Consider the following 27,122-nt stretch of genomic DNA (forward strand, 5'->3'; position numbering starts at 1 on the left):
GCCAGGGCTGTAATTGCTGCTGCCAGCATTCACTGCAGCCATGGCCCCGCTCTGGCCTTCACACCCTTGTGTGGGGATGGCTCCCTTCCCCTCACTGCCAGCACCAGAGCTGCTGAAGAGCCAAAGAAAAGGCTCAGTTGCTTATTCCTTGTACTGATGGCTCATTTTATTCCTTGTGCTGATTCCTGCTACAGTCTCACACCCTGACTCTTCTGCGGCGCAGCTTCTGTGGGCTGCTCCTGCTTGAAGGGAACAGGACCTTTCATTGGACAGAATTTTTTTTTTCTCCTTTTTCTCTCCCAGTCCCCCTTTTAACACCTCATGATAAATCTCAAATCCTCTTATTGTTATATATATATGTATATTTAAAGGTAGTGGAGTGCATTTCTTTGGCACACGCTCCCTCCGCGGAGCCCCGAGCAGGTCGATGATGCGGCTCTGGTGCCGCTCGGCGCTTGCTTGGCCATGCCTGTGCGCGCGGGGGGGCGGGGCTTGCCCGGCGGTTTTCCCGCCAGCGGCGCGCGCGGGCCGTTACCGCGTCCGCGCGCTCCCGTGAGGCGATGGTGGGTACGGGGGTGGGGGGAGGAGAATGGGGACCGGACCGGGGGTCCGTGTCCGTGTCTGTGTCTGTGTCCGTGTCTGTGCCAAGAACCTCCCGGCCCCTCACTGTGTGTGCTGTGCCTCTATTCCAGAGGAGGAGCCTGGCCCCCAGCCAGCTGGCCAAGAGGAAGGCGGGCGATGAAGATGAGGAAGAAGAGGAGGAGGACTGGCGGCCCCCGACGGTGAGCGAGGGGTGCCGGGCGCGGCCCCGCGTATTCCCGGCCCCGTGTGAGCCCGCCGCAGCCGTGGGCAGGGGGATGCGGGCGGCGCTGCCCGAGTCGCTCCCGGTGCCTGAGCATCCCCATCCTCTGCTCATCGCGTCTGTGCTGCTCTGAAACTGTGTCTCGGCGTGTGGCTGGTGGAAGAACTTCATTGTGTACAGATGGTGCTTCGTGGTTGTGGAAAAACTTATCCCTGTGTGAGCCTTGAGTGCTGTGTGAAAGGAAGGGTAATGTTAAGAAGATTATTCTACAAACACCAGAGGTTTATGTCCAAAAAGGAGGCAGAGGAGTCTTTTCTGACTTTATTCTAATAAAGGGAGAGGCCATGGGGCATTCTTCTGGGATCTCTCAAAATTTTGGAGGACGTAGCCTCTTTTTTATCTTAATTTCCCGGCCGCATTTCCCTTCTCTCTTTCCCTATGGGCTAAGGTACTTGAGAGGTACAGACTCTTCAATACGCTTGATACCAAAGATTCCTCTCTAATGATAACCCTCCCCTTTCACTTTTAATTCTTACAGAATTTAGGGGTTTTTCTTCCCCATTGCTTCTTTCATCTCTCAATGTCTAATTTCATTTATCAGCAAACCTAAAGTTTATTTGTAAAAGCAAATATCTTTTTCTATTCATCAATCAGTGTAATCCTTCCCATTGTTTCTTTTATCTCCTAGTGCTAGTTTTATCTACCAGCAGACCCACAGCTCTTTTGTAAATACAAATCTGCCACTCCTCTCAGTAACTAGGCTGTTCAAGACAGTTATTTTTGTAACAGGACAGGGGGAGGATCAGTTTCACCGATTATCTGTAAGAGACAATAAAGACCTCGTTTAGGCATTTATAATGATACGAGTACCAGCCCTAATCCCAATTTACAGTAATGTTCTAGATCATACAGGTTAAAGAGTTTTATGCAATGTTTTCTGTGTCAGATCCATTTTTTGTGTGCCAGCAGGTGGTCGAAACCATGCCTCATGCTGAAGAGGACTGTGTTAAATCAGGAAACAGATCAACAACTTATTTTCATGCTTTTCTAGGTGTTTGAAATGTAGAGTTCAGTGCAAGGCCTTCCACCTGCATAACACCAGGTGCCATGGAGCCTCTGGGGACTGATGTTGTTTGTTCCATGCTACTGACCCTTCCTTTTCTTAATTTTGTTTTTGCTTTTGAGTGGCGGGACAGCGCAAATGTTAGTGTGCACAAGCCTGCCCTTTTACAGGTTAGAAGGTGGTAGTTATTTCCTGAACTAGGAGAATGCTTTAAGCTTCATGTAAATGAAACTCCAAGGTTGAGTGACCTTGCTGTGTGAGTCCTGTGGCAGTGGGGGTGAGTGATGGCTGCGTGTGCTCGGAGCTGCCCCAGTGCCTGGGCAGTGGTCTGTGTGCTTTGGTGCTTGCTGAGCGTGGCTGCAGAGCATCCTCAGAGCGTGGCTGCTGAGCATCCCTGCTCCCCCCTGCTCCCCCTGAGCTCTTTGGGTGTGTGCTGTGTTCCAGGGCCGCAAGAGGCAGAAGGCAGCTGCTGAGGCAGAGAGTGGGGAGTGTTACCGCTCGCCTTTCCGCAAGCCCTTGGCCCCGCTGACCAACAGACCCCACTGCCTGGACAGCAGCCAGCACGTGAGTGGGGTTCTGCTGCTGCTACACACACTGCTCACCCAGGAGGGAATTCTCAGTGCTTCCATGGCTCCTTCTAAACTGGGGCTTTCTGCAGACACAAAGTCTTTTGGAGAGGCTTTTTGCCGGCTCCAGCCCTTTATTGTTGAAGGAGCTGTGCTGAGCGAGCTTGCTGCAGTGGCAGTCCTGAGTGAGGGAGTTCTGTGAGGCCCAGGTGAAGGACAGTACCCAAAGGTGTGAGTTGCTTTGGGTTAAATGCTGTCTGGCTGCCCAGTTCTCTCTGGGCTTCCACTGCTGGCCTAGCTGGGTGCTTGCTGATCCAGCATGAATGTCCCTGCACTGGTAACCCAGCTCCTTTGCAGGAAATGAGTTGCCTGACTAAATTACCAAGGAAGGGGGGGGAGCAATAAGTTTTAAAGAAGTGAAAAAAGCCAGTGTATTTAGGAAGATGGGAGCTATGAAAAATCAATTTCATGTATTAGAAAACCTAAAGGAAAATAGTTTTGAAAAGTAGAAGTGGTGGAAGAAATTGTGCTGAATTGTGACTTTCTTCCTTTTGGATAGTCTTGAAAGTTGTTGGAGTTGAAGCTTGAGTAGATTAAATAGAGGGACACTGAGTACTTGGCAACACTGAGTTCTCAAAAAATGTCCTGGACTTGCATTCTTGAGCAATCTCTGATTTCAGACTTTTGAAATGTGTTTTCTTTCTGAATTCCTAGGAGGCTTTTATCCGCAGTATTTTGTCCAAACCCTTCAAAGTCCCCATTCCAAATTATAAAGGTAAGATGAGGAGGTTTAAGGATTGTCTGTGTTGGCTGACTCGGGTAAAACAGATGATGCTTAGGCCTGTCAAATATATCTCTGGGGATTATTGTTATTTTTTGCACTGATGCATATGTTCCAGATATCCTGACTTAATTCTGAAAGAAAAATACTGCCATATTAGCAAAGTCTTCATATTTCTTACTAGTGTTTAGTTTGGATAATCCTACATTTCAGAATTGGATTTTATAGTCTTAGTGCTATGTATTTGATGTAGAGCCAGGAGATTTTACACTGTATCACAAATACAAAAGCAAAATGAATTCCAAGCCACGAAGGTTTATCATTTAAATAATGATGCTAACAGACAGAAGGCTGTGGTGAAAAAGATTGTATGTGCCAGTTTTCTTTCTACTTGGCTTGGAGTGTTGAGCCTCAAGGTGATCTTCAAAACGAGATAGTTTTGAAGTTCAAAGCCTCAGTGAATCAGTGAAACATAAGATCTCAGAAACAAATGGGCCTGTTCATGTCCCCTGCTTCCCCTTCACCCTCCAGCTGAAAAACTCAAATGCAGAGCAACCAATTTCACTCAAACTGTAGTTATAAAAATGTCTGTAAGCAGCCAGTGAATATGGAATGACAAGCCCCAGAAGAGTTTGGCAAAGCTCGCTTCTGGAGAAGTGGATTTGTCAGGAGGCTCAAACAGAACTGTAACTGGGAAAACTGCTTTCTGTGGCTGTTACCTTGCTCTCTTAATTGGGAAAAGGGGCTGTATCTTCTGCTCTTTTTTTCTTGTTCTGTGTGTATTGCTGCCTCAGCTTGTGGTACACTCCTGTTTTGCAAGGAGCTTTAGTAAACAGTGGACAGACAGACTGATTGAATCTTTTTAGAGCAAAATCAGTCCTGGGAGCACAGTTGCCTGAGTTTTGATGGGAAAAGGGATTTTTATGTATGTTCTTGTGTTCATCTCTATTTCAAAAATGTGACATCAAATACAGTACTAGGAAAAGGGACTCATGCTTGGTTTCTGCTTTTCACATAAATTGGCTCCAAGGCCAAACATCTACTATTGCTCAGCAGAGAGAAAATAATGCCCCAGAGCAGGTTGTGACAATATGGTATTGGCTGTGGTGCTGTAGAACTCCATCACTGTTAAAGATCAGTTCCTGACCTTGCATCAAAGATACAACTCCAGCTAAGTCTGGGTTAGGTGACCCCAAAAGAGAATTTCACCCAGCATATTCTATATGTAGGAGTGTATTTGTTGGGCTGTTGAGATGTACATTCTGGAACCCTCCTTGGCTTTCAGAAAAACTAGAACCACCACCTTGTGTAAGCAATGCCATTGCTCCTTCTTTGCCTCTGTTCCTTGGTTCTGTTTTTTCCTGCTGCCAAACAACGGCCCTGCTTAGGTTTGCTGTGTGCACCTCCACTCCAGCACCCAATTATTTCACTGTTCCTAAGTGTGATCAGACTCTGCTGCCAGGCTCTGCTTGCTCCCAGGAAGATGTTGTTGTTTGAGCTGTGCCTTTGTTCCATTTCAGGGCCCCTGGGCTTGCGCTCCCTGGGAGTCAAACGGGCAGGAGTGAGGGGTCCTCTCCATGACCCATTTGAGGAGGGAGCTCTGGTTCTGTACGAGCCCCCCGTGCTGAGTGCCCATGACCAGCTGAAAATAGACAAGTGAGTCATCACCTGGCATGAATGCTGCAGCTCTGACCTCTTTCTGGCTGTAGGTTTATGTGCTTTTCACCCAAATGTGTTTGAGCTGGGGTCTGAACATCAAGGGGATTTCAATTCCAAGTATTCTGCCTGAATTGGTTCAGGTATGGTTACAGTCAAAGAAGGAATGTACCCATGCTGGATTGTTTGTGTTTTTTCACTGACTGTTCCATCTCTCATGCATCAGAAATTTAAACCTGTTGCAGGGAATGAGCATACATGCATGGAGAAGTTGCTTAGAAAATCTCATGGCTTAGTCATTAGTCAGGAAACATCAGCATCTAAGGACAAGCAAAGGGAGATGACTGTCAAATATTAGGCTGCCTACTGTTTTGTTTTTTTTTTTTTTTTCTGAAGTAGTTTCTTTTGTGCTATTGTTATAACTTAAGAAGGCTATCAAGTGGAACTTCATGGACAGAGGGAGGGGTTTCTTTCTCCAGAAATTTAGTTACGATATTGTTATAGAAACAAGAAAAGCAATACTGACTTTTTAACTGTGTCTCTGAACCACATTCTGCCCTTCTTTTAACCACAGCCCACATACATGGTTTCACTGATGTTTCAGACTGTGGGCAGGTCTCTAACTTCATTCTCAAAGCTGAATGAATCCATTTTTCACTTTCTTGTGTGAAGTTGCTTTCCCTGTGCCACAGGAGAGTCCTCAGTACAGCAGTGAGATTTAACAACACCTAAACATGTGCCAAATTCCTCAATCACACTCTCTTCTTCCTTGACTGCCTCCTGCAGGGACAAGGCACCTGTCCATGTTGTGGTGGATCCTGTCCTCAGCCGTGTTTTACGACCCCATCAGAGAGAAGTAAGTTTTCCATTGGGACCTGAGGGTGTGGCTGGAGGATTTGTTCCATTTCACAAAGCCACATTTCCTCTGCTGGAGTTGTTACAGGTCTGCACAGACCTCACAGACTGACAGTCTAACAGATTCCAATCTTTTGCAAATTCCAAGTGAAGCATTTGTTTTAAGCATCCTCTGAGAGGCCTGAATGCTGACAATACTTCCTGTCCATTTTCAAGCAAAGAGTCAGGGCTGAAAGTCCTGCTTTTACTTACCTTAAAGTCTGGAGATGTAGCTGTGCTGGGTGGAATTCAGTGTGAAAGGTGATGGCCTATAGTTGCAATAGACTATATTGCAGCCCAGTTTTGAGTCAGGCAGGGCAAACTGTCCACCATTGTTTTACTGCTCAGCAGAATTGATTGGATCTGCAGTCCCTGAGCCAGGAAACACTGAGGCTCCAGTTTCTGGTGCCATGGTTCCTAACAAAGTATAGAGTAGGCTCTTGCTTCAGTGTGCTTTGTTTAGAGGCTGCCCTTGGTAGGTGTGAGCTGTGCCTGACCTATGCAGACTTGAAATTTGATGCAGACTGCCAAAACCATTTTACGTTGTAAATATGTGCAACATCATAACATGGCACCAGTGGCTACACCTCTCCAAATGTCTGATGTATCTTCTGGACAGCTGGAAGTTCATCCCAGGTGCAATATATTATCATTTAAGCCTGGATGGAGCACACATGGGAGCTGTGATTGCTGATCTTGCAGGCTGAGCAGGTAAAGCTAGATGTGTCCCTGCATGGGAGATCTTCAGATGGCAATGAAAGCATAGTAGGCTGCTCATGGCTTGTAGTTTTATCTCAGATCTGGCAGTGAACCTGTGATCTGGTGTAATTCTCATCTCTGGGTGCATAGCTGGAGGCACTCTGGTTTTGGGTAGGCTGCTGCCTGCTGGTGCTTTTGTCAAGTAATCAAAGTTATGTTGGTGTCCTAGGCACACTGTTTTTTGGCAGGTAAATGTTGATGATAAAGCAGTTTCTGCTTTAGCCTCACTAATAAGTCTGTGCCTGCTAGGATTCCTATGCTGCTGTATTCAGCTGATGCTCCTACATAGCTGTACAGCTCTGCTCCAACTTTGTTGTGACTTTTGCCCAGGTGCTGGTTCTGCAGCAAAATGCAGTCTTATAGTCAGTAATGAAGTTCAAAATTGTTCAACTGGCTTAAATTCCATTAGCCTGTTACTAAAAGTCTAAGAAAGAAAGAAAAGGACTTGAAAGTGCAGGTAGAGGTGCTCTATCTTCAAGTCCTAAGTAGTGGAGTAGAGAGGATGAATCATTGCAGGTGTGTTTAGCTTGTACATTCCCAGCACAATGCCCTGGTTTTCTTTGACTCTCTTATCCTCATATGGTACAAGAACATTTTGAAGTTTGTCTCTCCCCCCCCACACCTCCCATTTATCTCTCTCAGTGGTGTGTCAGGGCCTAATGCAGGGCTGAGCTCTTCTCCCACCATGTGACATGGGTTAAAACCTCAGCCCTGTGACTTCTCTAAAGCTAAATCTGCTTTGGTCCTTGAGCCCCCAGGTGAGTCACTGCTTTTAGGCAGAAATTATGAGGGCTGATAATGGTGTTCTGGGAATTATTTGGGCAGCAGAGACAACTCTACTCACTCTGATTCTTTGAAATTACCTGATTTGGTGGTGTTAAGATGATAAACCTCTTTGAAATGATTGATGCATGTTAGTTCATGGCCAGGCTCTGTCTAATGCAGCCAAGGGTAGAAATTTCTGGGAATTCACGTTCAGAAGCTGGTTAGAATTGTACAAGAAAAATGTAGCAAGATTTTGTGCATGTTGTGAGGTATGTGTTATGAGGTATATGTACAACAGTAGTGCTGTTTCACTCCAGATGTGGCAGCATTTTAGCTGTGCCTCAGATGGTTTCCCTCTGTCTCATTAGAACACTGCATGTCCCCAGGGATGTGTGTGCTACACAGATCTGCTGTTTGCTGTGCCATCAGCCCTGTGCATTGTGGTAATGAAGTTGTCACTCTGCTGATGTCCCCATCCTGCTCTGAGAGAACAATTTTTTGGCAGGGGGTGAAATTCCTCTGGGACTGTGTGACGAGCCGGCGGATCCCTGGGAGCCATGGCTGCATCATGGCAGACGAGATGGGGCTGGGCAAAACTCTGCAGTGCATCACACTCATGTGGACGCTGCTCCGGCAGAGCCCGGACTGCAAGCCCGAAATCGAGAAAGCCGTGGTGGTGTCTCCCTCCAGCCTGGTGAGAAACTGGTACAATGAAGTAGAGAAATGGCTGGGGGGAAGGATCCAGCCACTGGCCATTGATGGAGGCTCCAAAGAAGAGATTGACCGTAAACTAGGTACAGAAATGTTTGCAGTCTGGGTGTTCGGCGGTTGGGGTCAAAGTCTTGCAGTGCAAGAAGGCTGCAGCAGCTCATGTGAACATCTCTGAGCAGTCAGTGGATCTCTGCAGACTGATGGCTGTCTCCCCACTAACGTGTTTAGATCTTGCATGTTTGGTAACAGTTCATCTTTTGCCATGCAAATCCAGTCAGGTGTTAGGATAGTCCAGGAAGTGGAGGCAGAAGGGACATGGAAATGTTAATAGTTGTGGGGAAAGGAGAATGAGTATATATGGGTGGAAGGGTTTTCCTAAATTTTAAGGCAAATGTTTTGACCATTTGACCTGTTTTCTATTAGTTTTCCTCATCCTTTTTTTTTTTTTTTTTCTCTTTTCCTTTTTCCCCTTCCCATCTGCAGCTGGCTTTATGAACCAGCATGGCCGGCGAGTGCCCTCACCCATCCTGATAATCTCCTACGAGACCTTCCGACTGCACGCCGAGGTGCTGCAGAAGGGCACTGTGGGGCTGGTCATCTGTGATGAGGTATGGGGGCACCTCTAAAGGGAATCCATTCCTGCTGTTTTCTCAACATCTGGGTGAAACTGGATCTGCTTTCTTAAAGGAGAGTGGACAATGGGATACAAGACTTAGCTATGGACAGACAACACCCATTCTGGTGTTTCAGAGGCTCTCAGTAAGATCAGCCATACTGTGTGAGCCTGAGTGGGAGAGGTGTCTTCATGAAAAAAATCCAGCTGGTGGTAACTGCATCCACTTTTAGATCCATGGTGGGTTCCTACTAGGGCCCTCTCCATGTGAAATATGTATCAGAAGGGAGGTCCATGCCTGTCTCTGTTGGTAGTGCCCTGGCTTGCTGGTTTTCATGCATTGGTGTGTGTCCAGCTCTGCTTTCACATGACCAAAATTGAGTTGTTTTTTCATTTGTCATTCCCTGTTTGTGGTTATAGGTAGTGAGAGCCAGAGAAGCTTTGAAGGACAAAATAAAACAAGTGTCCTTTGCCTCTGTGAAACGATGAGGCTGGGACCTTTAAGGGGTTGAGATATCCTCTGCTGCTGGGTAGAAGGAATTTATTAAATAGGGGTGCCACCCAGTGGTTTGGCTTTGTATTTGCCAGAGCAGTGCCAAGAGGGGCTTAAAAAGAGTGAGTGTCCTCAGGAGTGTAGCTCCCATAAACCTTTTATCTGTGAGCCCATGACTGCCCCTGGAATGAGGCTAGCACCTAGGGAATCTGGAAACCCATGTCCTTGGCCTTGTGGCTTCTATACATTTCCAGAAAAGTGACTCACCTCTTCTGTGCAGTCTGGCACTCATGAGGAGCATCTTATCACGTGTGCTTTGTCCTACCCAGCACTCAGATGCTAATAAAGTTGCTTTTCCCAGGCATGAGAAATGGGGCCTGTGTTCAGATTACCACTGTAAGAGGTGAAGAACCTCTTTTTATTAGTGTGCAAAGGTCTGGCAGTCCTCTGGATAGGTGATCTGGGTGGTTAGTGGTCTTGACCTTGAATTAAACAATTTTACTGGTCCAGAGTTCAGTGCTGAAAACATTCCCATCTTAGACCAGGAAGCAGTTCTTAGAGTTACAAGTTATATTGTGTGATGGTTGCTGTTTTCATGGTAGGCTTTCTTGCCTGGGTGGAGCTCAGATATTTCTGGTTTGGGAAGCTTCTGTTGTCTTGTTTCCCCACACAATGGCTAAAGGTTTTTCACTAGATCGTTGTCCTTGTGACAAGTTTGTTGCAACACCTACTCCACTACCAGGAATGGGAAGAGTGGTGAGATGCCTTTTCTCAGTGCTGATATGGCTCTCCAAGCTGCTTCTTTACAGGGCCACTGGATTTATCAGCCTTATTCCTTTTCTGGTTTTATTTTTATTTTTTTTTACAGGGCCACAGACTGAAGAACTCTGAAAACCAAACCTACCAGGCTCTCAACAGCTTAAACACGCCTCGACGAGTCCTTATCTCAGGCACCCCTATTCAGAATGACCTGCTGGAGTATTTCAGCCTGGTGCACTTTGTCAATTCAGGCATCCTGGGTAAGAGATCAATGTGTGGGAGATGGGAGGCAGGGGAAGGTGCTGGCCAGGCTTCCCTCGATGCCAGCAAAAGCAACAACTGAGATATTGGTGAAAAATGGTGTCAGGGGTTTGTAACTAGATGATCTCTTAAGGTCTTTTCTACTTCAAACAACTCTGTGATTCTATGAGACTCTTTCAGTTTGTATCCAGAAAGCCTAGGTCAGGGTGCCCTGTTCTAGGGGCTGTGTGTCATCTGAGCTCTGTTTAAACAAGGTTCTAATGCAAACTACACCAGTCAAACAGGTATTTTGGAAGGGGAATCAATTAAGGTAAAATGAATATGTGAAACTGAGTCCTAATGTCAATTATTTCTTTTTTCATCTCCCATGATCATCTCAGGTTGTTGGGCATGCAGTCCAAGAGGCTTCTCATTAATTCTAGTGAATGCCCAACTCTAGTTAAACACAATTCATCAGATTCTTAGTCTTGCAGGCAGAATTTGGGCTGTGTCTTTTTCTGTTGAGCTGTTTTGCCCCCAGGAGTTCTCAAGGAAAGGATGGAATGGGCTGGTAGATGTTCTACATCTGCTTTTTCTGTGTGCTTCAATTTTGTGTAGTAATTACAGGGAGCTGATGGGATTTTCAGCTGCCCCCCTTGACCTGTACTTTGGGCAGGATTACTCTCCCTGTACTTGCAGTTCATTCTTTCTGAGATGAGGTTAATGGTGTAAGTACTGCAGCAAAGCTGCATGCACTCAGGAGGCATTTTTCTCACTTTCAGCCTGTGGCCAGTAATAAGCAACTGATTACAGATAATTTTGGAGTAGGCACAGATAATGCCTGTGCTGTTGTTTGCAAGGACAGTATCTGGGAATAAAAGTATAACTGGAATGTGAGCAAAAGCAGTATGTGTGTGACTGTTTAAGTAAAATTCTGTAACGTTTGGCTTTGCACTGTTGTTGGAGTACAAAATGATTATCTGTTAAATTGATTTGTCTGCCTTGTGTGAGTCTTACTTGGCTAGGAAAAAAAACAATCTTATGGATGGGATGAGGGTTCGTTTTATCTGCTGGGCCCAGTGTTTGTGGTGGCTGTGGGATGCTGATCAAAGATTCTTTGGTAGTAGTTGTCACCTTTTCACTTCTGTTTTATACAGGAACTGCACAGGAATTTAAAAGACATTTTGAAATGCCCATCTTGAAAGGAAGAGATGCAGATGCAAGTGAAGCTGAGCGACACAAGGGAGAAGAGAGGCTTAAAGAGCTAATCAGTATTGTGAACAGGTGAACTTCATCCCTCTTCTCTTTGCAGAGCATTTGCCTGTAAGCCCTGCTATATTTCCAAATTACAGATGTAGCTGTAATGAATTCTCTTGCTTGTTACATCTATTCAGCAAGTGATTGTGCAAGTATTTATTGCCAAAGAAATCCACCTAGGATGGAGCTTTAGTCTGATAAATGGAACTGACAGTCAGCTGCCATCACCTCCAGGCAGTACTCTCAGGTACTGGATTATTATGACTCCTAGGTTTCTGTTTTCTCCTGGCATCTGAATAATCAGGCATTATTCTTTTATTTATGTCATCTATAAATGTGGGCTGGATTAGACTTGAGATCCATCCGACCCAGATGTTGAGGAGCAGAAGGAGTATAAGGAATGTCACTCCATTCTGCTGTTGATTGCCCAAGTCACAGAATAACCCAGCTCACACTTACACAGTTTTGTTGGCTCTGTAGGGCTGATAGGACAGACTACAAGAGTCAGAGATGGGACTTCTGATCCCCAAGAAGCACCTCTGTGATGTGAAGTGCTGTCTTTATCTTTGGTTCATTTGTGGTACCTGTTCCAACTTGTTTTCTCTTCATGAGTACAATCAGTTTATCCATATCTGCTGGCAATCGCTCAGCTCTCTTTAAGAACTTTCTAGAAAAGACTCTTGAATTCTCAGCATTGCTGGTGTCTTCAGGTTTTTTTTCTGATTGTTTGTTGTTTTATGGGTTTTATTTGATGGTTTTAGGTTGCTTGGTTTGTTTTGGTTTTTTTAATCTGATCTTCTTGTAGCCATCACGAATACAATCCTGCAGTTCACAGTAATGGTAAATTAAATTTCACACTAAGTAGAGTCACTCCATAGAGACAGTCCTGACCTTGAATCAAATTAGCTTGCAGAAGCCTAAGAAAAAGGAAAGGTTGGGAGGAGAAAAGCTTATTCCTTCTTGAGGTGCATTTATTTCTTTTTATAGTTGATGAAAAATGGATGTAAAGTTGTGTTCAGGAATGCTTGTGCCTGGCTCTGTTGAGGTCTTTGTCCTTTCCTTTATTGTGCAACAGTCATGATACACAAACAGGGAAGAAAAAGCACAAAAGTAGTAATGGATGAGTCTGTTGAATTTGGTAGGAATTGCAAATGGGCCATTGATGCAAAGGCATATGGAATCATAGAGGTAAGGCTGGAAGGGCCCTGGAGAAGGCATCTAATCAGCCTTGCTCACCTAAGGTAGAAGGTGTTAGAACTGAAAACCTAAACCATCTCTTAACCTCCACCCAGCACTGAGGACCTTGCAGTTTTCCTAAGACACCTTTTCCAGGGCACTACTGTCTTTGCAGTTAGAAAAGGCTCTTAATGTGTAACATAAATCTTCCTTACTGCAGTTTAAGCCTATTACTTTTCATTCTGCTGCTTATGGGTTCGGAGACCAGATTATTCTTTTATTTACCAGCCTTTGACTGATTTTGGGGTTGTCATATATCCCTGCTGTCTTTCTTCTATGGGTTTTGTAACATATTTTTGATGCTTCCTGGCAGAACTGGGTTTCTGCACCTCTTACTCTGGTTGCTCAGCTCAGCACTTTTTCTAGTCCATTCCACCTTTTCTGAAGTGTGGCAAAACTGAGTCTCCATGGGGCATTTCCAGAGGCCAAAGGACATATCCTTTACTGGAATCTTGGGCCAGGCCATGAGCCCATCTTGGCTGAGAATGGCTACTGAGGACTAAATGGGGAGTTGCCTGCCTGTACTTTGATTTATACCCACAGTTTGTGGTGGTTGATCCCTGTACTTGTTTGCTGTCCATGCTGCTGTGTTGTAGATCAAATTGAAAATGCTGTTGGTAGTCTGAGGGAGAGCAGAGTTTCTCTTGTGACTGAGCTCTCTCTGTGTAGGTGGCATAATGTCTGTTGACCACATGAGGAATCATAGTGATGAGACAGAGTTTTATCAGTAATGGTTATCCAAGAGTCATCCAAGCATCTGATCTTAATTTCTCTCCCTGCAGGTGTTTAATTAGGAGAACTTCAGACATCCTGTCCAAATACCTGCCAGTGAAGATTGAACAGGTGGTCTGCTGCAGGTACCAAAAAGCATCTGCTGTGTCTGGGAAATAGTGGAAGCAACAGGAAGGACTGAAAAATTGCAATAAGCCCTTCAATTCTTGTGGTGACTGCTTCCCTCTAGGATTGATGTTGCAATATATTGCTTTTCCTTCTGAAGCTACAGCCCACTATTGGTGGTTCTGCCAGCCAGCTGGTGAGCTCTGGGCAGCTGTGTAGGGCTGAGCCCTGGGCTGTGCAGTCTCTGCAAGCTTCTCTTCCAGCTCTGGAAGATAGCAATACTCTACCAGCAGCCTTGGGGGCAGTTCTAAGCTGTCTGTGCTATAGCTAGAAAAACTGAGCTGAAAGGAGCACTTTGTGTAGATGGAGCAGGGCTTTTGTTGGACTGCAGGCTGGGATTGCAGAGCTGTTTTTGTGTTTCAGACTGACACCTCTGCAGACTGAGCTGTACAAGAACTTCCTGAAGCAAGCCAAGCCAGTGGAGGAGCTGAAGGAGGGCAAAATCAGTGTTTCATCTCTCTCTTCCATCACGTCCTTGAAGAAGCTCTGTAATCGTGAGTTGTTCATATGGGTTTGGGTTTTGCACTGTTGGTGGAGCATTTTTGGGTCTCCCTTGTGCACTCTAAACAGTCTCTGAGCTCTGTTTTTTCTTCAGATCCTGCTCTTATCTATGATAAGTGTGTGGAAGAGGAAGAAGGATTTATTGGAGCCCTGGGCTTGTTCCCTTCTGGCTACAGCACCAAATCTGTGGAGCCCCAACTTTCAGGTATGGTGGAACTCAGCAGTACAGATGAGCTGCCTAACACAGACAACCACAAGACTGTATTTAGCACCTTACTGAGTGCCCCTCCAGGGTCTGCAATTTGGGAATTCTGCTCTAGCTTTTTCTTTCTTTTTCTTTTTATCTAGGAAAGATGCTGGTTTTGGATTACATCCTTGCTGTTACCAAAAGCACCAGTAATGACAAAGTTGTTTTAGTGTCTAACTACACTCAGACACTGGATCTATTTGAAAAGCTCTGCCGGAGCAGAAGGTTTGTCTTTGGGTTTCACTGCTTTAATCCTGCTAGACTGTACTGTACTTGTTGCCTGTGCTGTAAAAGAACTGGCTATTCCTACACTTTCTCTCAGCAGGAACTTGTGATCTGTCTTTCAGCTCCGGTGTTCCTGAATTGGAACCAATGTAGCTTGTGCTTTGTTTGCTGGGGTCACTCAGCAGAAAATCTCTGGCCCTCTGCTAACATTTCTAAAGCCCATTTTGTTGTTACAAGGCTGATGATGACAATTTTCTCCTTTAATAGTAGTAAATGCTGTGTGTTCCAGGTATCTGTACGTGAGGCTGGACGGCACCATGTCCATTAAAAAGAGAGCGAAGATCGTGGAGCGGTTCAACAGCCCCTCGGTGAGTAGAACGTGCCAGACGTGAGCAGCTCTCCTGCCAGCTCTGAGTGCTGGCAGTAAAAGCATGGCTGCCTCTGCAGTCTAATCCAAGCCTGCCTTTTTGCAGAGCCCTGAGTTCATCTTCATGTTGAGCAGCAAAGCAGGTGGCTGTGGTTTGAACCTGATTGGGGCCAACAGGCTGGTGATGTTTGACCCTGACTGGAACCCGGCCAACGACGAGCAGGCCATGGCTCGGGTGTGGAGGGACGGCCAGAAGAAGATGTGCTACATCTACCGCCTGCTCTCGGTGAGAAAACTCCTCCCCCCTCCTCAGCATGGAGCTCTGGGTGCCAGCCTAGACTGCAGCTGCTGTGATTGGGGCCAGAAGGGAAAGAACTCTTCTGTGTTGGTGACCAGAATTGATTGGAACTTAATTGCTTCCTACCCTTAGATGTGTTGCCATGGAAAACCATGAAGGTTCTAGCTGGAGGGTCATTACTGCAGCCCTTGCTTTCTTGCAGTGCCTGGCTTCTGAGCAATAGAAACAACTGTGGCTTTGCAGATAAGATGTTCCTTTGAAGTCATTTAGGCATCTGACTTCTTTAATTTCATGGGGTGTCTGATGCAGTAGTTGCTGTTTTTCAGTCAGGCTGCAGTCTGTTTTAGTTGGGTGTACGTGTGCTTTAGAAACAGCAAATAGGTTCCTGGAATTACCAGCAGCATTTGGGATGGAGCTGCCAGTGAGCAGATGGGGTAGCTGCTCTGTAGAGGAAAGCCATGAAGGAGACTGCTCTTTTCAGGCTACTCTAACACTTTGTCCAGCAGTGCCAGTAGTGATTGCTGCTTCAAAGCGTCTCCTCTGCCCTTGTTCACCTCTTGTTAGTTCAAATTGTTGGGATTTTTGTTTTGGTGGGGGTGAAGGGGAAGTTGTTGGGTAGTTTTAATGTGTGTGGTTTTTTGTTTTGTTTGGGGATTTATTGTATAAGCTTCGGCTCCCTGGTCAATTATTATTTTTACTTTGAGAAAACAGACATTCTTTGCCCATCTTTTCTTAATGGAGTTCTTCTCTGACCTTGCTGCACTTGGAAGCAGGGAGCTCCTTTGCTTTTAGAAAAAGGAAATCAGTCTGCAAATCATGACTAATTACCCCCCTCCTTGGTGTTACAATTGTTTGCAAAACAGACATTTTGCTCTTAGATTTTTGCCTTAGAAATACAGCATGCTGGGCTTTCTGCACATCTGTTCTGGAAGCAGACATCTCCCTCCAGGCAGGATGTGATTGATCTGTGTGTAGGTGAACCAGAAAATAGTGCTGATGCTCGTGTCAAGGGCTAGACCTTGTTTCTGCTTCTTGGGGAGATTGTAGTTGGGATTTTTTGTCAGAGAGCAGCTGTAAGTGCTTAGCTCCTTTCCCTTCCTTCCTGTCAGCACATTTTGGTGCAGTCTGTGAGCTTTAGCCATGAATGGCAGTTCTCCCTCTTCCTCATCTGTATCTCCACTGGATCCACTCCTGCAGCCACAGGGAAAGAGAAGCAGAGTTGAGTTAGATCTGCAACAAAACACATGTGGTTGGAGTGCAGCTACTAAAACTTGCCTGTCACCTGTACTGGTGAGGCACTGAGGGGTCCTGACAGCTTTGTGCCATTTGAGCTGTGACACTTTCCCCATGTAGAGCTCCTTTTACACCAGTGTTCCAACTGTGCTTTATCTCTGCCTTGCCTGCAGACAGGGACCATAGAGGAGAAGATATTCCAGCGCCAGACCCACAAGAAGGCCCTGAGCAGCTGCGTGGTGGATGAGGAGCAGGATGTAGAAAGGCATTTCTCCCTTGGGGAGCTGAAGGAGCTCTTCACACTGAATGAGACCACCACCAGTGACACCCATGACAAGTGAGTATTCTGAATGACTCATGGCTGGGAGAGCAGAAGTTTGGTTGTGTAATTGAGGGATCTCCCAGGCAGCAGGAGGATGTCAGAGAGTGAGCCCCAAGTGTTTCTGCTTCTGAAGCTGTTAACCACCTAGACATGAGCACTTCCTTTCTGTCTTCCCTTTTTATTATCTAGAAAAGCAGTGCTGGCTGGACCAGTGAGCAAACTCCTTGTAGCTACCTGTTTTGGAGACTGAAATACTGCAGCTAATGAAAAGAGCAAAACTGATCAGAGCTGTTCAAGGTGGAGCCTAACTTGGTCCTTCCTTAGTACTCTCCTCCTGGTGAACAAATGCTGAACTGCTTCCATACTAGGGCTTCTCCATTGGCTAAGAATTCATGAAGCCAGTCCAAGTGCTGTTCTGGCAATGGAAAGAATACTCTTCTCCATTGTCTCCCCTTCTCTCCCTGCCCAGAGACCTGTGGTATTACAGCCACCAGAAAGAGGACAGGAAGTGCAGGGAAAATGCTTCACTGTGAAAATTAAGACTCTTAATTCAGGCAAGAAGTGAAGAGGATTAGTTTTAAGCTGTATCAAGGCTTAGCTCAGTATAGGTATCCATTCTGCATGGCAACAGCCCTTGCTGGCCTGGCTGCTTGCTGCTCTTCGTCTCCTTAAGTGACAGCTCAGTGGGGCATCTCCAAAACAGCCTGAACACAACCTGGTGCCTATGGTGGGAGCCAGGATGGAGTGTTTTGGAGCATGGTGTGCTCTTTGAATTTAGGAGTCCTGATGCAATACTAATAAGGTGTTAGCAGCAGTCACTTGAGATCTGCCTTAAGGAGCATCCCACACCTTTCAAGAGAAACTCCTCCTGAACTTCCTCAGGGTCTTGCTGGACCATTTCCAAATGGTTAAACATGAAAATGGCAACAGAACCCCCCCAGGTTTTCAAAATGTGTGAGTCATTCCTAACCTGTTATGCCCACCAGAAGGTAGTTACCTGTTTAAATGAAATGCAGTAGTAATCCAGAACTGAAAATCCAGGGGAGTTAATGCGAATGTTCCTGGGCAGCAGTTTTGAGCAGCCCAAGGCAGAGCCAGCAGAGGAGCCTTGCCCTGACGTTGCTGTGCCCTTGGCAGGATCAAGTGTCGGCGCTGTGTGAACGGGCACCAGGTGCGGCCCCCTCCGGAGGGCTCCGACTGCACGTCGGACCTGTCGCAGTGGCAGCACTGCGCGGACAGGCGCGGCCTGCAGGACCCCGTGCTGAGGGCGGCTTGGGAGGCTGCTGTCACCTTCACCTTCCATCACCACTCCCACGAGGAGCAGCGAGGGATTCCCTGACAGGTTACTGTCCCCTGTGGGGACAAGGGCAGGCTCTGTGGCAGCCTGCCCCACTTGGATCCCTTTCTAGGAAAGGGCGGTGGGCAGCTGTGCGTGCTGGACTCTGGTGTGGCTGTGGGATACAGAACAGCGTGGCTCTGGAGTGGCTGCAAGGCCCTTGGCAGTGTTCAGTCTGCTGCAGCAAGGGGTCCGTGGCTTTTTCTTTGCTGTTGAATTGTGTGCCTGAAAAACAGCCCCTTGGGAACTGGGAATAATGGGACCTTGCATGCTTGATCACATTTAGCACTGGTTCTCCTGCCTTTGGCATTTGTGCCTTCTACTCAGCCAGATTTTGTCTTCAGGGTTAAGTTGAGCCAGGAGTTTTTTAGCACTTGATGTGCAGTCAGGTTTTTTTCTTTGACAGATCTGGCTTACAGTTGCTGATCAAAACTTGCAGGATCTATTTTTGCTGTGAAATGTGAACCTTGCTGATTACTTGGGAAGAGGAGCATTTTGTACAGGGGGAAAAAATTTTAGCTCATATGTCAAACATCTGGCCTGAAAAAGATAATGAAAGCAGTAGGAAATCAGGCTCTATTCCAGTAACTCCATTTCTAAAACTTGCTTTGTTATGGGCAGGATCCCCATATCTGGTAGTGTTTTAATGAGATCACATTACATGACAGTAATAAAATTCACTTTGGTACATTATGATTCTTAATTTTATTACGAAAATGTTACAAAATAACAAACTATTCAAATATTCAAAACCTCTGTAAAATGACTGCTGACACTGGAAAAGGGCAGTGTGATTGCAAATAAACAGCAAGCTATTTGGTACATAAAGAATTTTTTGCTGTAAAGTACAAATTTTCAAGTGGAAAAAGGTCAAGCCTGGGGGCTTTGTTAGCTTGTTTTCTCCTCCCTTTAGTGGAGGGAGGAGTTCCTATTTCACAGACCACAGAATGAAGAAGCTGGAAGGGATGTCAGGTGATATTGTCCAATACTTCTCAAAAACAAGAGCACCTAGACCTGGTTGTCAAGGACCACAGCCTGATTGCTTCTGAGTCTCTCCCACGCTGGACATGGTTATCGGTGAGACATCAGCTGAAACAACATGAAATTTGTCACAACACCCAGTGATGTAAACAGCTGTTTGTTCAGAGGCTGATTTGATGTATGTCCCATTTATGATACTTGAAAAGATGGCAGAGTTGGATCACCTGGAAATACAGCAATTGGCCCACGTGCTCTGCTGTGTCATGGCAGTGTCACACCCCTTCTTCAAATGAACAGCAGAGTGAAAGGAACAACTCTGTACTGCTTGAAAGGGGGAAGAACCCCCAGCTGTGCTGTGAAATGAGGTGGTGATGGGTTTCCCCTGCTCCTGTGTCCCTACATGACACTGATGTAGTCAGCAAAGGCCTGGGAGGAGTCCCAGGCGTCGTTGACCACGCTGCACAGGGCCCTGAGCCGCCGCAGCGCCTCCTGCGCTGTCTCTGCATCCTGGTCCAGCCAGTTCTGGAACAGGCGCAGCTGTGTGAATGGAAGCTGTCCCCCTCTCTGCTGGATGTGGCCTTCCAGCTTCTTGGTGAACTCCAGGAGCCCATCAGGTTTGATGCAGTTTGAGCTTTCCAGGGAAAGAAGAAAAAGAAAAAAATAAACATTGAGTTTAGGCTATAATTCAAGCAATTTAAATTACTGTTCCTTCTAGTAACTGCCAGTGCAGGTACCTGAGGAGGTTTCAAGGCCAGCTGCACCTTTTTTCAGCAGTACAAAATCTAAGCATTTCTCATGAAAACCAAAACTGAGTATGAAGCACTGGAAACCTTTTTAAACCAAGGTGGTAACAACTACCAAGTTATACTCATTATCCAGACCTCTTACTACTGATTTAAGCAGACCTAGCTCTGGCCTTAAAATGTTGCAGCTATCAACTCTGGACCAAGGGACCTGGCCCAACCTACAGGTCCCAGTGCAAGTGATCATTTATGTCTTCCTGCTGAGAAAATATGAAGGGCATGTGCCAGATCTTGTTATTTCTAGGAGATTAAAAGGTCAATTCCCATGTAGAGATGTGTAAATAAATATCAAGTTGCATGCTGGATTTAAACCTTGTCAGAGGCTCAGTAACAATCAGGCTTCAAGCCTGTTGAAGGAGTGTGGCCATGGCTGAATAAATTGTCAAGCCCTATGTACTTTGAGCTACCTGAGCCATGAGGATGTAAAGAGGGGGCAGACTCAAGCAAAGCAGTTGTTAGTAGTGCAGAAATGCCACCCCCATGTGCTTCATGAAGGTTGCTGCCTATCTGTAAGGCCATTAAGGGTCAAGAAGAGAGCAGCAGTTCTGACTGAAGACCAGTGCTGAGGAAAGGAATGCAGAGGCATTCTCAGGATGTGCCAGGAACAGTGGCAGCATTCCCTTGCTATGAAGGGGCGGTGGGAACAGAGCTGTTCAAGAATAAAAGAAGGGATGTTAGTCCCAGCCTACAGCCCAGGAGGCTCCCAAGGAAGCAGCAAACCAAATCTGCTGTAAAGGTGGAGCTTGACTCCTAAAGGTGAAATGTCTCAGAGGTCCTGGAGGCCCCTGAGGGTGTATGAGCCCACTGCAGCATTCTCTGAGCTTTTTCTGGGAAAACACATTCTCTCCAGGAACAAAGCCATGCTCAGATTCTCCTGCTGTCACAGCCCAGTTCAGCTCTCTCCCTCCCTCCAAAACAAGGAATTTACTGTGTGGAGAAGCAGAATACCTGACATCCAGCTGGCAGAGAGAAGAGGAGGAATCTTCAGAGAAAATGTCTGCAAGGGCAACCAGCCTGTGATTCCCTGAAAGGGAGAAATGCACTATTAGATGCAAATTGGAAATTATCTTAAAATTTAAATTGTCATAGGGCTGGGATAGTAGTGCAGAAAAGCAGTCTGTAAACAAGTGAATGCAACACAAAGAGCCCACCTCTGGACCCTCAGTGTGTCCCCCTCAGTGACAGCAAGTGAGTTCATCTCCCTGAGCACAGTGTTCGAGGCAATGAGAACATTTGCTGATAGGGTACTTTGTTTCCCTAGAAAAATCATGGTTTTGTTTGAGAAGTCCAGATGCAGCTTTGTTTTAGAAATTACATGTATTCAGGTTATCCCAAGCTTCCCTGCTTTACTTTGTTAAAATAACATAAAACAATATTCTGGATCTATCTGCAGTTAATTTCTCAAACATTTCTACTTGGCCTGTGATTCAAAAACCTATCACTTCTGTAAATTCAGTTCCAATTATTTGACATAAATCCTCCTTTACTTCTGCTCATCCCTCCAGTGGCTGCCAACAGCTGTTGAGACACAAACTGCCCAAACTTGGGCAAAATCTGTGCCTGTGAATCAGAGGCAGCGCATCCGATGCTGGATCTGCTCCTGTTAAAGTCTGAAGCAGATCAGTGTTCAGTCAAATCTGGAGATCTGCTGGAACCTGCATTTGCTGCAGAGAAAAGCAGCCATAATTCCTGCACAGTACCTTGGTACACTGCTGAATGCAACTGAAATTCTGCCTTTAAAACTGGATCCAGTGCTCCTCATTTTGTGAACTAAATCCCAGTGTCCCTGCACAGGGTAAGTTCAGCCCTGCAGTCAGCAGCTCTCAGTGGTCTTTCCTGACTCCAGCCCCAGGGTTCCTGCAGAGAGCTGCCCCAGGGCCCCACAGCCACACACAGCATACACACCAAGGCGGTTCCCAGGCAGTTTGAGGCTCTTGAGTGATGAATTTCTTTTCACTGTATTGATTATTTCTGACAAAAACTCAGCAGTAGAGCTTTCAAACAGCCGGCAGAAGGAAAAGGTGATTTCTGTGAAGAAATGGATTTACAGTACATGTGAGTACTCCCTGTGCTTCAATATTCCATAACTGCATTCTGCAGCCAGCTCCAGCCCCTAATCCATGTGTAAGAACAAAGCTCCCCCAGCAGTGGATTGCATATAACAGCACTTCTGCTGTCAGGAGGAGAGCCAGATCACACCCAGTTAAAGGCTGTTGTGCTCTGCAGGTTAGAAATTGTTTTATAGCTGAGACTGCAGACACTTCCCTGCAGGATTTGCCAGCAGCTCCTCTGCTCCACTGGCACAAAGACAGGCATGTTCCCACTCTGACAACACCTGCAGATCTGCTCCAAATGTCTCTGACATTTGGCTACACCTTACACATCCAAAGATTCCCCTCTTAAATGCCAGTCAGCCAAAAGCAGCCACCCACAGCACCTTTCCAAGCACCCAGGAGCTGGCTGTACCTTGTAGGCCAGGATCCTGAAGCAGAAGCAGAACTTCTTTCTGGTGCTCAGCCAGGTTTACATCATGAAAGCTCAGTTTCTTCAAATTTGGAGTACACTCTAAAAGCAAAACAAGTTCTAAGGTAAAGCACTGCACATCCTTGGGATAAGATCCTGACCCAGCTACCAGCTAACACCCAGAAACTAACTTAGACTGGGTAATTTGTGCTGGATTGTGGATAATTAAAAAGGAACCATTGTGCTGTGCAGGATCATCCATGTAACACAGCACATGGGATGGCTGACACCCATTTCCTTTTCTTGGGAGACTTCAAGGATGTCCACGCTAAACAGATGGACCCACCTAAGCTGCTTCATGCTAGAGGATGGAAGACCACAGCATGGCAGCTACAGTGTGTGTGCCCCAGTGATGCTGCCTATGGGTTAGAGTACCTTTGAGCACCTCCAAAAGGAGCCCCAGCTCCTGGGGGCAGGGCAGGGTGGCACTGTCAAGGGACAGCTGCTGGAGGGACTTGGACGCCTTGAGCACCGGCAGCAGGAGCGCAGCGTGCAGAGGTTCTCTGGGGAATCGGATCTCCAGCACTTCCAGGCAGCTTTCTAAGGGAAGAAAAACAATGCAAGAGTTTGCTTTGGAGTGCCTGTCTCCAGTGTAGCTACAGCAAGCAGGAAGCCTGGATGCCCAACACCACCATGCTTTAGGTTGGTAGAAACTGCCCATGCACCATGCCCTGCACTGAGGAGCTCTGGCATCTCAGACCTGGGGCATGTCAATCACTCATAGCTCACTCCAGGATTCCTGCCAGACTATGGGGCCACCAATTTCTACTGTGCTCACCAATGCTTGAGAAAAGGTCACCCTTTAAGGCACGAGCCAGTCAGTACCTTCCCAGAGCACAGGTCTTTCCTGACCCCACTCCAAACACACTCAGGCTTTGCTCGCTGCTTTTCTGGCAATTCAAGGGCTAGTAAGGGTGAGCTGAGCACCCACTGCTGTAGCTCCCAGGCTGTAATCCAAAGGCTTGGGCCGTGCTTTGCCATCTCCTGTGGTACTCTGATGATCTAAGGATGCTTTCCCTCTGCTTAAGGCGGTGTCTAAGGCTTACAGCCTCACAGTCAATGGGATAGACAAAGTGGAAGCTCCCAGTCAATTTACAGATCTGGTAGGAGATGATCGCCATGGACAATCACAGGTAGCAGGTTGTGACTGGCCCTGCACAAAACTGATGTTGCAGCATGCTGGGATACAGCAATAAAACATTTTCTCCAAGATTCCAGCTCCACAGAACACCTTAGACTGGAAGGAACAAACTGCAACAGGAACTAACTCAGAAAGGTAAGGCTGTAATTGCCTAAGCACAAACCACCATAATAGTGTTGAGTGAAGCCTGTACCAAGCCTTTACAGTTCTACCTGCTGCCAAGTCCTGGCCATCACTCAGAATGAGGATTCCTACCTGGGATTTCTGCCTCACTGCAGCTCGGGCTCGCCTCTGGCGTGGTGGCCTCCAGCTGGTTTTTGAGGTCGAAGCTGACGGAGAGCGTGCGGAGCTGGGGCAGGGCGCTCAGGGCGCAGCGCACGAGCTCCACGCAGGGCATGTGCGAGAACATGTCGCTCACGCGGAGCACGCGGAACCGGCACTCGGGGTGCCGTGACAGGGCCCGGAGCCCCGACAGGATGCAGGAGATGTTGGCATTCAGGCCTGCAACAGCATTTGTACAGAAGAGTGTCAGCTGTGTGTGTAGGAGCTGCAGCAATGGCAGCCCGAGTCAAAGGCTAAACCCACAGACCGCTTTATCCACGCATCCTTAAGCTACGCTCTGTGCACAGGAGATGCAGATCTGGCTCTTCCCTTTGCTGTCTCTGAAAGGTGTTTAAGAACAAAGCCAGGGGCTGCTCTGGGACAGAGGGATCCCATTCTCTCCCTTAAGTTCTCACACTCATTAAATCTCACCCAACACCTTTCTCAAGATGGGGCACCGATACTCCTACAACGCCCCTTCCTGTGAAAACTAATGCAGGGTAAGCAGTAAGCCAGACCATTAGAGCGGGGCTAGAAGGAAGTGTACTATTCACAGCACTGACCATTGTAGGACAGAACCAGGTTTTCTAGAGACACCCAGGAGCTCAGCAGGTTACTCAGAGTCCGACATGTCTCCCCAGTCAAAGGAATGGAGAACAATTCCAGTGTGGAGACACTTCGGAAGCGGTGAGCAGCTTTCAGAGAAAGGGTTGCAGCAGGTCCTCCTCTTTTCTTACAGCCAACATGGCCAGTGCATGGAGATCCTGGGGAAGAACTAGTCCAGTTCTCAGTGTTCTCTCCCTCTGTGGTCCTGGTTTTGTCCAGTAACCCTGAATTATCCTCTCTAGCAACAGTAAAAACAAAATCATAGAGATCTTCTGGGTCAGCATAGTGTCCCCTGCTTCGCCTGAGGCAGCGACGTTTCCTCCCCGCTGCAGGTTTCTGCCATCTGCGTGTCTTTCGAGGAACGGGGTGACAGGACAGCTGCTGTGAGCTGGAACAAGGGGAAGAGCCCCCCTGAATGTTAGTGTGGCCACAAGGCACCTCACTGCTTGTCTCTTCACATGCTGGGTTTCGCAGGGGAGGACTTCTGGGGCCAGAGAGGACAGAGGTCATGCAAGCATCAGCCTCTTCTGGGGATCTCTTCTGGTTCTCAGCACCGCTCCCCTCCTGCTCAGCATCACAGCCCCTCTCTGCTCCCTCCTGTGCTGACTGCTGGCCTTGGGCTTTGTCCTCCTCTCTGCAAAGGCCACACGGGCTGCCGTGACAGGTGAGGGCATTTCCCGAGCGCCAAAACCCAGCGCTCATGGTGAGGATGAGGACGAGAAGAACCGTGTCAGGAACAGGCCAGGAGCACATGGACACCTGGCTGACAGAGCCGTGGTGGATCAGCCGGTGGAGGAGCAAAACCAGCGAGCGGCTGACGGACTGGTCACAGAAGAGGAGGTGCTGGAACTTCAAGACCCGCAGGGAGGCAGCCAGGTTTTCCAGCACCTCGTGGTTGTGCTGGGCAGTGAGTTCCACGGCCCCCTGGAGCATGTTGCAGAGGGTGAGCTGGGAAACGTGCGGGGAGCTGTGCAGCAGCGGCGAGAAGTGACGGTCGTGGAGGCGCCAGTCAGAGGAAACGTCCAGGACACCATGGAGGACATTGGAGAAGAATGTTTCAAGGAACTTCTTCCTCCAGCATGTTATGCTCTGCAATTGAATAACAGAGTGTAGGATTAAAAAGTCAGCATCCATTTTTCTTGTTCTTTTTAAGTTAAATTATTGCTGTCTGCTAACCTGGTGTCCAAAAAACCCCTCCTGCTAGCTCCACTGAGACCACCTCTAGTTCTCAGCATGCTTCCTCAGTGTACTCCTTGAAAACTTGAGTGAATCCCATTGCTCTCTTCATCCTCCTTCTGGCCTAACTTAAACACTCAGTGGTTTGGAGCTGGGCCATTTTATTTTGCCTGTTAAAAACCACGTCACCAGCAATTTTCTTCCAGCATCTATTCACTGGCTGTCATTAAGTTTTGTGTTAATGATTGTTTTACGATGATGAAGCAATGAAGCTGCTTCAGTTTTTCTACATAAAACGATTCTCCAAAATCACTATCTTCTCTATTTTTTCTCATGCTTTCTAAGACATCAGCATGTTTGTTTTTTTTTTTCCCCAGGGTAGGTGTAAACATGATAGAATATACTGTTTTTATCCTCTGTTTCTGTGAGAATCTCTGAAGACAAAGATTTGCTCTTTTGGCAAACTCATTGCTGGGAGATGAAGGGTGTGGCTGTGCACTATGCTTCCTTTATAAATCCCATTTCCCAAAATGTTTGTATTACCAGGGTCATGCCTTGGTCCAGAGCTCTACGAACGCTTATAAATACGTGCCAGGAATTGCTTGGAGGCAGCCAAAAAGAAAACCTCATGGAAAACAGCAGAAACAGAGCTCCTGTGTCGAGCCCCTTCTCCCACCAGAGCGTTTCCTCACCTCCGAGTTGGGCGGCCTGGTTTTCATCACATCTTCCCACAGCTTGCGCCAGATGGGCTGTGTCGAGAGGCCTGGGGGGAAGAATCATCAACCGGGCGCTTTCACCCCTCTCCCAGTGTCGTGCTCAGAGCTCGATGGGATGCCGGGGCACAGCCCGAGCCCGTCCGGGTGTGGGACAGAGGCGGTGTCCCTGGGACGGCTCTGGCTCGGGGCTCCTCTCTCCAGCCGAGGGTCCCCGAGCTGTGGGCTCCTCCCGGGCCATCCCTCCATTCTCTCGCCCCATCACTTTGAGGGGCCCGTCCCTCCCGCCCGGGGGTGTCCCCACGAGTTCGCCGCCGTCCCCGCCGGTGTCACCTGCTCTCCGCGCGGCGTCCTCGGCCCGCTCGAGGTGGAAGATGGTGAGGAGCGGCAGGAGCGCCCGCAGGAGGTGCCCGGGCAGCGCTGAGGAGAGCCAGAGGGAGAGGGCGGCAGGGTGCGGGCAGGCCCGGGCCCCGCGCCCCGCCGCCCCGCGCCGCCCGCGCCTTACCCCAAACGTCCCGCTCCAGGGCGGCCATGCTGCGGCTCACGGCGGCCGCGCTCAGCGCGAACAGGCTGCGCGGCCGCTCGGCCGCCATCACCGCCTCGGGCACGGGCCGCCTGCGCCGCGCAGCCATCTTGGGGAGCGGCTACAGCGGGCGGCCGTGTTGGGGAGGTCGTGCCGAGAACCGGGGCGGACAGACCGACGGTAACAGCCCCGCCGAGCCGCTTCCGAGGCCGAGACACACAGAAAGAAGGGAGAGGAATGGCGGGAGCGCAGCAATGCCCGCCTTGGCACGGCCACACGCACTGCCGGCTGCCATGTTTGGAAGGGCCGCGCCC

General features: G+C 47.7%; 2 protein-coding genes across 3 annotated transcripts; one reads left to right on the top strand and one right to left on the bottom strand.

Annotated features, from left to right (window-relative positions):
- Window positions 1-504: 504 nt before the first annotated feature.
- RAD54L (RAD54 like) lies at window positions 505-18,405 on the top strand. Of its 2 annotated transcripts, XM_058029875.1 has the most exons (18): window positions 505-563; window positions 693-782; window positions 2,310-2,429; window positions 3,146-3,206; window positions 4,733-4,868; window positions 5,655-5,724; window positions 7,792-8,080; window positions 8,481-8,605; window positions 9,972-10,122; window positions 11,260-11,386; window positions 13,378-13,452; window positions 13,856-13,986; window positions 14,088-14,198; window positions 14,342-14,465; window positions 14,755-14,833; window positions 14,939-15,118; window positions 16,537-16,700; window positions 17,823-18,405. In XM_058029875.1, the coding sequence occupies exons 1-18, from the start codon at window positions 561-563 to the stop codon at window positions 18,022-18,024; spliced, it is 2,238 nt and encodes a 745-aa protein (XP_057885858.1). In that variant the 5' UTR covers window positions 505-560; the 3' UTR covers window positions 18,025-18,405. The 2 variants fall into 2 exon arrangements, with proteins under 2 accessions (XP_057885858.1, XP_057885859.1); XM_058029876.1 differs by lacking the exons at window positions 505-563; window positions 693-782; window positions 2,310-2,429; ... (1 more) ...; window positions 4,733-4,868; window positions 5,655-5,724 and adding an exon at window positions 7,227-7,279.
- Window positions 18,406-18,707: 302 nt separating this feature from the next.
- LRRC41 (leucine rich repeat containing 41) lies at window positions 18,708-27,121 on the bottom strand. Its single transcript, XM_058029874.1, has 10 exons — window positions 26,791-27,121; window positions 26,619-26,705; window positions 26,265-26,335; window positions 24,354-25,485; window positions 23,725-23,970; window positions 22,704-22,868; window positions 22,272-22,370; window positions 21,711-21,833; window positions 20,754-20,829; window positions 18,708-19,633 (listed from the first exon to the last, which is right to left on the bottom strand). The coding sequence occupies exons 1-10, from the start codon at window positions 26,915-26,917 to the stop codon at window positions 19,399-19,401; spliced, it is 2,361 nt and encodes a 786-aa protein (XP_057885857.1). The 5' UTR covers window positions 26,918-27,121; the 3' UTR covers window positions 18,708-19,398.
- Window position 27,122: the final 1 nt, after the last annotated feature.

The sequence above is a fragment of the Melospiza georgiana genome, chromosome 9 (genome assembly GCF_028018845.1).
Source record: "Melospiza georgiana isolate bMelGeo1 chromosome 9, bMelGeo1.pri, whole genome shotgun sequence".
Lineage (NCBI taxonomy): Eukaryota > Metazoa > Chordata > Aves > Passeriformes > Passerellidae > Melospiza > Melospiza georgiana.